This window comes from Melanaphis sacchari, unplaced genomic scaffold (assembly GCF_002803265.2).
Source record: "Melanaphis sacchari strain LSU unplaced genomic scaffold, SCAv2.0 Contig7_pilon_pilon, whole genome shotgun sequence".
Taxonomy (NCBI): domain Eukaryota; kingdom Metazoa; phylum Arthropoda; class Insecta; order Hemiptera; family Aphididae; genus Melanaphis; species Melanaphis sacchari.
In genome coordinates, this window is record NW_020271560.1 from 5,588,508 (window position 1) to 5,599,801 (window position 11,294).

An 11,294-nucleotide genomic window follows, 5' to 3' on the forward strand; every position below is an offset into this window, starting at 1 on the left:
CCATTAAAAATTATTTTGTTGCATGCGCAGAATTTTTTTTTAAAAAATTAAGATTTATCAAAATAAATGTAATTTTATGTCCTTATACATTACAAAACCCGAATTGCATAAGGTCATGCGTTCGAAATATTTCGTGTTACCTTTATCGTTGAACACACTGTATAGTATATTATATACATTGCAGCGAAGGCTTTATAGATAAAACATTTCTGGTTCTAGAGTAGAAGATACCATAGGGTTTCCAATTTTTGTTCTATGAAACCAACTGGACTACTTATATGACACTTTATTGTTTAGTAGTCGATACAGGAGTTAAAGAGTATGAAAATTGAAATTTTTGTAAACTCGTAAACTTCAAATTAGATTTTAGTTTCTAAGTGAAACGATGTAATATATTAGTCTTATAATGATGTATTTATGTGTGTAATGGCGTGTAATATGTATGAAAGTGAATGATTTATAGTAGCGAATTCGATATAGTTGGTACTTAGAGGGATGCGGGAAGTTAAGAGTAAAATATCCCATTACATTCAGTAACTTGAAATTAGCACAAAATACTTATTTGAAAATTGTCTATACATACCTAGAGTTTTTATAACTTTCTATGATAAAGTAATGTGGTATAATAACATTAATATGATCTGCAGCCGGTCCTCATTTTGTGACGGTAGGTATCGTGTCGTTCCATGGAGTTGTATATAGCATTATAAATTGATAACTATGTACATTATTATATATTCATATAAATAATATACTTTTATCGACTGATTTTTGTCGTCATTTTTTTTTCTTATCTGTTTTTCTTTTTTTGAAAGTTTTGATTTATATTAATTCATTTTTTTTTGTCTTAGCAAAAAAAACATTTTTTTTTCGTCTATTACTGATCATTAACGTTGTACTATATTATTATTATCTTCCGTGCTTGTTTTTCTTTAAACATTTTTTGAATGTAAAGTATAAGATAAATCAGCACAAAAAATTGTCCTTGACCAACGAGAACTTCATGAATAATTTCAAAAATTTCCTTTCATTTTATACTCGTACAAATTTAAATTTAACCAAAATTCCGTTAGTTTAAAATTTCTGGACTTGTAGGGGTTTCCCTAATTATCTTTTCCCTACAGTCATTAGACCTGATAAAAGCTATGAAATATCTCATGTAACAGAATCAAATTTCTTGATTTATCTTCGTGGTTTATGTATCTATATACATAGATACTTTTTAACAACAATCGTTTGGCGATATTTTTTTCATTTTTCTCATAATTTTTTTTTCTTTGAAATTCTATCCATGCTTTAGCCACGGTTCTATAATGTTCTAACACACACGCTCATATATACCTTGTAAATTTTAAGCACATTTATGATAACTCATATCTCCATACCATATCAATGGTGTATTTATGCATATATATTTGCTCTAAGGCAACACTTGATTTATTGTTCTGAACACATACAAATGCTTTACACATTTTTCGTTAAACTAGTGATTTTATATTTTTCACCTTGCCTGCAGGTGTTTTGCGTACTGGTGAACTAAGTTACAATCTATTTAATATAATGTAATGCAGGTTATGTAAAATCTTATACTCATATAATAATATATTAACGTAAACTAATGCAATTAAAGTAATTTTATAATTCTTTTGTGTATCAGACATATAATGAGTTAAAAACAACTTCATATTGTAGGTGTCGTTATTAAAGCAATATTGATCGGTATAGAGATATCTGTACTCTCTTGTTCAACTCATATAGTGTATATTTTTATAGAAATTTTTTAGACATATTACTATATTATCTAGTTCTAGTAAGTTACCTCTTACCTAGATATATTTATTTAAAATGTGTAGAACCTTATCACCCCTAACTTTTTAAATCATTAATACCATTCGCCTTAAGTTCGATACTGTATACTAATATCAGTATTATTACTATGAACCATGGACACGATATCACTATTAAATATCTGGATGTATTTGAATTCGTCGCACGTGTGAATGCCGATGCGTATAATATTTTGTTTTTATTTCTCGAACACGCTATGAGGTGTATATACGTTCGTTATAAATCATTACATTATTTGTTTTGTGCAATTTAAAATGTTACCGTCGTCGTCGTCATCGTCATCATCATCGTTTATATATATATAATACATAATGTATTACCTATGTATATTATATCGTATTGACATGCGTGTGAGATGATTTCATACTAGCTTCAACGCCTTTCGAATGGAGTGAGTGATGTATGTCTCGGGTAGTCGTATACATTATGTATAAAATATTATTATATGTTATGTTTTCTGTGATAATAAGGTAAATTTGTTACGAGTTCGAACGTTTTAATAATTGCTACGTGTGACGTATAAATGTATTAAAGTAATAAAAAAAAATACTATTGTTTCTTGTGATGTACAGCGTCAAGTAAAGTATATTAAATATTGATCAAAGGTTGGCGGTGTTCCTAACTTACTCTGTAGTATAAAGTCATACGCGTATACACTTAAACACGTGACGTAATATAGTGACCAGAAATACATTTTTTTCCTTTTTCTTAAAATAGTGGTCTTAAATATGAAATTGTAATAGGTACATGAAATTAATCTTTTTATAAAAATTTATTATTAAAAGAATGCTATACCTGCAGTTTGTGTTGCTTCGTCTTAAAAACTTAGGACTTTGCACGTTTACAATAAACTATTTTACTTTATTATTTTTAAAATTAAAATGAATTAATCAGTGCTCTATTATATAGAATGTGAAGGTAAGATTATTATTCAGGGCATCTCGGAGGATTTTTATTGATATTTTAATTACAAAAAAAATTATGATAATTTAAAAATTAAATCAAGTTAACTCGGTTACTCATAACTTGCTTTAATATTAAAATATTAATATAAACCCCTAGATTCTATATTGATAATAATCTTAAATTTGAATTTTAAACTAGGTTAATCTATGCTAATTTTAAACATAATAGAGTAAAACAAATTATATTGTAACGCAAAATTTCTTATGTTGGTGGTACCTTTGAAAGACTGAAACAACATAATTGCATCCTATTTCTAATATTTATATTTTTCAAAGTTAAATTATTCATCTATTATTTGACCTTTTACATTTATAAATATTAGTACAGTACTATGACATACCTAACCATAATATTAGGTATGAATTAACCGTTATTGTATCATAGTAGTTGTATATTGTACATTAATACAGAATATACTCGTAGATAACAGTAGAATAGTTAAAATTTTAAATATACTTTTCTTACATATGTTTACCTGATAATATACCATTTTTGTATCTAAATAGGAACATCATAGTAAAATGAAATCAGTTAAACTTGCTATAATATCATATACATAATTATAATATTGGTAAATGCCGCGCAAACGAGTTTTTTCATCACGTGAATTTCGTGACTAAATTTGCTATTTGTCTTATAAATTTATAAAACGATGGTCCCTCATGTCCGATTTCTCGACACTCGAGGTCAACAAACAACAATTTCGCATTCGCCGGTCTAAACGTTTTGGAAAAAAAAAAAAAAAAGATCAAAATTGCGAGTCTCGTCAGGTGGTAGCCTTAAAAAACCGTTATTATCCGCAATCCCGCATACATGACCGAAAACCGGAAATTTGCCTTGTACAATACTTTATGCCGATTTGCCGCACCTGGATTCGCCTATTACCTACCCGACTAATCCGATTAACGATAAACCCGTTTACCGTTCAACGATGATAATATTATAATTAATATTGATAAATATTTCGACACCATTATTACCCGCGAAGATCGACAGATACCGAGGCTACCGCCGCCGCGTAGCTCGCCCATCCCGTTTTTGCATGTCATAATGTTTTCGTTGTCGCTCGTGGCTGCCCTGTTCGTTATCGTCTATTACGCGAACGTTATCAGTTATCGTGTTGTTGCCTGTTGGTTTGTTATTTGACGATTTTATTGTGGATATAAGTGTTACACTTTACATTACTATTGCCGCTTTTAAATGTCGCGTATGTCATGTCACGGATTCTAATAGATGTCTAACGGTTCGCTTGCGGCGTGTGTTCGTTTCTTTCGTGTTCCTCACATACATATTATATAAACGGCCGATAACCATGAATCCGAATCAATACTACCCGGACAACTCGTACTTTGTGTCGGATGACAATCTCAACTTCCACACCGGTTCGTATTCCAATTACGATCAGAGTTTTGACAACTATTCGCAACCGGCCCAGTTGAACCAGCGGGCGGCCCCGTCGTGGCAACCCACACCTACGACGAATTTTACCGGGGAGGAAGATGAACCTCCTTTGCTCGAAGAGCTTGGCATCGACCTCAACAAAATACTCATTCGCTTGATGCACTCACTGGATCCAACTGGCAAATGTGGTGTTGTGCTTGGTGATTATGACGTGATTGGTCCGATCGCGTTGTATCTGACTTACACTTCGCTGCTGCTGTTGGCCGGCGGCAAGCTAATGTTCAGTTACATATATGGCTTGGCCGTGTTAACGTCTGTGTGTATGTATGGCTTACTCTGGGCCATGACCGATTCTTCAGAAGTCACTTTGACGTCCACGTTTTCTGTACTGGGCTACTCTTTTACGCCCGTTGTGCTGGTAGCGTTGCTTGCCGTGTTCATTAACCTCAAGAACATATTTGGTGCCATCATTGTGTTGGCTGCTGTGGTCTGGAGTAGTATGAATGCAGCCAGAGTATTTGTCGCCATGTTCGGCAACTCTGATCAGAAGTATTTAATGGCTTATCCGTGTGCAATCATCTGTGGTTTATATACACTGTTTATTTTGTATTGAAATTATTAATACTCATTAATTTAAATGTTGTCTATGATTATTAAATTATTATACTTACATTTTTTTTTTTTTTTAATATATTTATATACAATAATATGTTACGTTGTTCTTTGTTTATTTTACAAAATACCAGTTCACTATGTATTTACTGTTTAAAATATCTTATTTTACAAATATAGCCTTAGAGTTTTCAAGTTCATTGAACAAAACACTATACATTTCATCATTGATCATCAGGTGAGATATCAGCACTGAAAAAAAACTAAGTTTATTGATAAAAACATCTTATTTTCATATAGATTGTATTCTATGAATAAACATTTATGGTTAATTTAAATAAATGAATACGTAGACACTTAGGTAATCATGAAGTAATGTATTTAGCCATTCAATTTTAGATTTGTATTTCCATTGCTGTCATAAATCATAATATTAAATAGTATACTGTGTACTTAACACTAATGCTTAAATTAAACATATTTTATTTAGCCATATAAGTTAAATAAAATTCAAGTTAATATTTATTACTTATTAAAGTAAAACTATGAAATCATAAAAAAAATTTTTTTTTTGTATTTTCATTATATTTTCAATCAATTTTTTAAATTATTACCCGATTAAACAATATTTAGTAAAAAAAAAATTAAATGAATATACATTATACATATGTAAAATAAATATATTTATATATTTTTTAATAAACTGTCCTAGGCATCATTATTTAAATAACAAGAGGTTTTTATAATTACAATACATAAAATATGTATATATAATGGTCAATAAATACTATATAGCATAATAGTTACATAACTATACAGATTAATATATATATGAACATATCTAGGGTCATACCTCCAATGAGTTAACCCCAAAAATATAGTATAATATAAGTATTTATAATATTTAGTAAACATATAAAGTAAAAAAAAAAATTGTTCAACATAATGATTTAGTTTGGTCATCTGTGTCATTTCCTTGTAAAACTTTTAAGTAGTCATTGAGTTTTATTACATGTTTGAAATTAAACTAGTTTATTATTATCATGTAAATATTATGAACGAGTGTACCTATATAACAAAGTATATATTGTTATTTAGCTCTACCATCGGAAGTCCAACAGCCTATACTTGTTTGCACTGCACACATACATTGGGATCCAGAATTCTGCGATGTCAAGCTCATACAAATCATGATGTTATCAAATGAACTGAACACTATACTGGAGGAAGCTAACCGCAATTATCGTAATGTGAATCACCATCAACCGCCAATACAACTGTTGTTATGTGGGGATTTCAATTCGTTGCCTGACTCTGGTATGAAATTATCTTAATTTGTGTGTTTTTAATTATAATTGTATTTAATTTTTAATTTGTTTTTATGTGTTCTCTATTTAATTAGGAGTGATAGAATTTTTGTCTGCTGGTAAAGTATCATCGGATCATCAAGATTTTAAAGATTTGCAATATAAGACACTTTTACACAAGATTTCTACTTGTGATAGACCAAACGAGTTTATGCATTCCTTTAAATTATCATCTGCCTACGAAAACATTATGCCATTTACTAATTATACGTATGTTATATAAAATCTAATTTTGTTGATCTATTTTTTACATATGAAATTTATATTTTAGATTCAACTTTAAAGGCATCATTGATTATATTTTTTACACAAGACAGACTATGACACCTCTTGGTTTACTCGGCCCATTAGCTCCTGAATGGTTCAAAGACAATAAAGTACTTGGTTGTCCACATCCTCATATACCATCTGGTAAACATCTTTCAATACATATTCTGTTCTAATAACTTCAATGATTGTGACTATTATACACAATTTTAATTTTCAGATCATTTTCCGCTGTTAGTGGAATTCGAGTTATCGCCAAATGCACACCAAAGCAACTCAAACGGATTGATTGGTCGAAGGTAGCCTCAACATCGGTTGAAAATCATCAAAAAAAATTAATTGCCAATATATTAGCGTACGTACATGCTACGAACACTCACTACACTCTTTGTACCACAATAACAGTAAATCATTTAAATTACTTTACCTTTCCTCTTTCAACATATGTCATTGACTTCATATGCAAATAATAATAATAATCTGTTTAAAAAAAAATCCCTTGACTACATTTTTTCTTATTTATTTTTTATGAACAAATGATAAACTGAAAAAAGTAATGAGAAAAAAATGTATGGAAAATAAGATTTGTTGTGAATTATTATGTTATTACTTAGCTATTATTTTTCAACCTTGTTTATTTTATGTACGTAAAATATATCTCTCCAATCCCTATCCTTAATTTATTTTCAAATTTTTGTATACAACATTGTAGAGAAATTCTGACAAATATTTGTTGAAAACTTTTGGTTTTACTTATCAATTACAGTTATTATTGTAATAACTATTTTTTTTTTTATTTATTTATAATAAAATATTAAGTCACTTTTTTATTTTTTACCTAAAATAATTAATTTTTGCATTTATTTTAACAATGTTGAAAATAAATGTTTTTTTTTTTTAAACATTTTTTTTATCAACAATATTTGTTTTGTATAATTTGTGAATTATTTTCAAATTTCTAAAAGACATTCAATTGATATTTAATATTTTAATTAATTCAAAAATTTTCAATTCTATCACAGATAATCTACCTATTTATTTTCTAAATAAAATATACGTATTTAGTATTCTGATCAACTGTATAATTGTGAAACACTATAATGTTTATGAATAATTTTTGTTTAATACCTATGTAATACATTTCATCATTGTAATGAAAATATAAGATTTACTTTTCAAATAAACTTAACTACATATCAGCTGTTTCCTTAAGTAAATTAATTGCCAACAATAGAGAGACACAATGACACTTAAAATACATCATTGTTTTTATTATTATTATTTTTTTTTTTATTATACTCTCAATGTCAGTATTTTGAATATGATTTTTAATTTTTGATCCATGTCCTAAGATTTGATGTAAAATTGTAACTTGTATTACTTTAAATTTAGTGATAAATAAATTAAAGTTTACTACAAATAGATTTTCAATAAACTTTATATAAAAAAATAACACTATCTTATAATATAGCAATTTTCTATTTATGAAAATTGAGTACGTACGCATAGATTGTTTTTCTTGTATACTTGATGTAATAATATTGTTTTACTTGCAACCATAAAATATTACTATCGATCTGAAGTGCCCCAGAGATAATTCTCACAATAATTACAAAATGTACGCACATGTATTATTTATTATTATAATCATACCTATATTGTTAAGACTTAGTTCGTAAGCGTGTTGTTGTTGATGTATAGTAGAATGTGACGATTTTTTCTCCCCCCATATGTGTTTACAGAGACACGTCTTATGACATATTACTATACAAATATTACAAATAAACATATTATACGAAGTTCATGTTTAGTGTTCTCGGTGAATTTCTCGGTTCGCGGTAATTAAACCGCTTTTTGTGCAACAAATGCCTCCTGTATATTTCTCTTCTATTCGCGATTCGTATTATTTAAAACTTTTTCAACTCACTCGAGAATCGAAAATTCTCAACGCCGACTGTATAACGTTAGTCAAATCGATGACCCCCACCTATTAACTTTATGCGTAGGATAAATAAATATTACGATAATATGATAAGATGTTTTTTTTAGAATATGTGTTTTCGTCGTCATTCCGAACGCGTTCTAAGTTTTTAGTGTCTACTTTTTCTTGTTTTTGATGCTTTCATGATAATTCAGTGTGGTCTACGTGTCGCACTGATAATTCGGAGTCGAACACTATAAAGTATAAACATCCTTTTAGGCCCGTTGGGGTGTTTACGTTATCACGGTCGTCTGTGTTTCGTTGACACGCAAAAATTACATTAAATATTTGATCAACCGTGTTATAAAATGATCAAAACGAAAAAATACGAATAATTAGATTGAGGTTGTTATAATTTTTTTAAATTTTTTGGCTGCTAATTTTAAGTTTGGGTGCGAGGTGATATTTCTGTAGCATTCAACGACCACTTATAATTTTGTTAAAAAGTATCCACTCAAAGTCTGTCAATATCCGATTATGTATTATTTATTATGCTTTATGATATTCGAGTGGAAATATTTTGGTTTCGAAGTGTATTCAAACACTTTTCATACATAGCTTACAATAGGTTCGTTTCAATGTCAAAATGATTTTTACAAGTATAATATGTATTTTTGATTAGAATTATAACTAATATAATTACATTTAAAATTGAAATTTCGGCTTACAATTTTTCTAATTTAAATATAATTTTTATAAAACGTAAACATTTGGAGTATTGTAATCAAGTACATTCATAATTGTGATGTAGGTACTTTTCTTTTTCATTACTTGAGAAATACTTTTGTGTGTATATTTTTTTTTTTTTTAGTATTTCAATAGTAATCAATAATAATATTATATTTAAACAATTTTTAAAATGATCCTTTGTAAACTAAACAGATTTTATTACACACTGACAAAATTGTGGCCGCATTCTCGACAGACGTGTTTTCCTACTAATATATTTTATAATGTATAATACCTAAGAGAGACGGTATTGAGTACTCAATAAAATACCATTTCGTATGAAGCGCAGTCGTGTCTGTCTCGCACTCTCGCAAATCTCATCCCCGTGTAGAATTATCCCCTTCACTATACAATGTCGTGTCCGGTATTCCTATACTTATATACCGCCGACATTGTCATTTCGATTTAAGATAGTAATAATAATGCTAATAATATTAATATTGAAATAATATTATAAATAGATTTTATGTAACATTATAACTAGAAATACATATAATAATATCATTTAGGTCAATTGTACCGAGCAGAGATCAACCGCACACCAAATATAATAATATACCTAAGTACCAATATTGTACATATTATATAATATATATTATTACGGTCGTACGTGTGTCGTGTATGTATGTAATATAATTAAACAATAATAATGTTTTATGTACTGCCGTCAATGATGTATGTATACCCATGAATGTGTTATATACTATATATATTTATTATGTGCTGTAAATATATATATATTATAAAGCGTGTACCTATGTGAAAGATATATATATATATATATCATTAGTTATTACGATGTGCGTCTCGTGCTAAGTTATATGTATGTTTACATAATATAGGTGTCCCATTCGATGTCAAAAACAAATACCTGATATAATATAATGATAATATTATTCTGTTATGTTATTATTTCAATAATATTTATTGTATTCTGTGCGCCTGTGCGTGTGTTGTTATTATTATGTTTTTTCCAAAAGTAAAACTATACTGTAACACCGGTACGAAATTGTAGTATATATTAGACCTGTAAGATTAGTCGATGTGTGAAATCAAGTTATCTTCAATGGATGACTGCAAGAGGCACGTATAATGACTAAATCCTTCAAAATCGGTTTAATGTGCGCTCGTACGCATATTACAATAGGTAATTGCTGTTAGGCACCTATTTCTTTTTTTTGCTAACAAAGGTATTTAAGATTTTGAAAAATTATCAAACGTAATACTTAACGTGTATCGCATCGGTTCTTAATCTTTTGTAGATCATGGACCCCTGTTCAAAAATTTTTAAAAACCTGAAGGTTTATTTAAATTTTGAAGTATTCCCTTACGAAGATACTCAAAGCGACTTTACTAAGAACACGGGGACTGCATTATACCGTGCATATATTGAGTTTCAGAAATCCTACTATGGTCGTGATAATGTTACTCCTCTATTGACTCGATCAGATTTCAAAAAACTATCCTCGATTATAGTTGTGGATATGAGCAGACAGAACGACAATGTAAAAACGTCGACTGTTGACCTAAGGATTGAGATTGAGACCGAAAAAGCGTTTCAGCCTCCATTTCGGCATATTGCTTAATATTCCATGACCAAATTACAACTTATAATCCATTTAATGGCGAAGTAAGAACAATGTAAATACTTATTGTAAAACTTAATATTATTTCAATGAATGAAAAATAATTTTTTTATTTATCATGTCTTTATTTCACATAAATTATTAATACAATTCTACTTAGAAGAAAATACAATAGTTATATAACTATGATTCGTGGAGGATGGGTAAGACCTAGCACATACGTAATGGGCATGGATGAAAGGGTAAAGCCGCTCACTTAAAGCCTATAGCAGATATGTGATAAACAAATATGGGGGGGGGGAGGGGATATCACCCAACAAAATAAGCACGTAAGTGATAGACATGGATGGGAGGGGAGAAGCCGGGCCGAGCATGGTCGGGTACGTACGTGATAGCATAGAGCTATAGGCAAGGTGGGGAGCCGGATTCACTGGTTTTGCGGGGGATCCAGAATATACTAAAACATACTACTGCCGTGGATCAGCGGTGCTTGTTGGGTTCAGGAGATCCACCGGCAACTCACCGGACGGCGTGACA

The 11,294-nt window shown here is 29.5% G+C and overlaps 2 protein-coding genes across 2 annotated transcripts in view; both read left to right on the forward strand.

Annotated features, from left to right (window-relative positions):
• LOC112601883 (CCR4-NOT transcription complex subunit 6-like) overlaps window positions 1-6,882 on the forward strand; it is a 65,947-nt gene extending 59,065 nt beyond the window's left edge. The window contains exons 10-13 of the mRNA XM_025349743.1: window positions 5,926-6,144; window positions 6,230-6,404; window positions 6,466-6,605; window positions 6,682-6,882. Coding sequence (XP_025205528.1) covers window positions 5,926-6,144; window positions 6,230-6,404; window positions 6,466-6,605; window positions 6,682-6,764 — 617 coding nt within the window. The 3' untranslated portion in view covers window positions 6,765-6,882. The remainder of the gene's footprint in view (window positions 1-5,925; window positions 6,145-6,229; window positions 6,405-6,465; window positions 6,606-6,681) is intronic.
• On the forward strand, window positions 3,876-4,881 carry LOC112601884 (protein YIPF5). Its single transcript, XM_025349744.1, has one exon. It carries the CDS (start codon window positions 4,127-4,129, stop codon window positions 4,826-4,828), a length of 702 nt encoding a protein of 233 aa, XP_025205529.1. The 5' UTR covers window positions 3,876-4,126; the 3' UTR covers window positions 4,829-4,881.
• Window positions 6,883-11,294: the final 4,412 nt, after the last annotated feature.

Bases quoted from the DNA above. Each gene is read 5' to 3' on its own strand.
- LOC112601884 (XM_025349744.1), top strand. From the start codon at position 4,127: ATGAATCCGAATCAATACTACCCGGACAACTCGTACTTTGTGTCGGAT.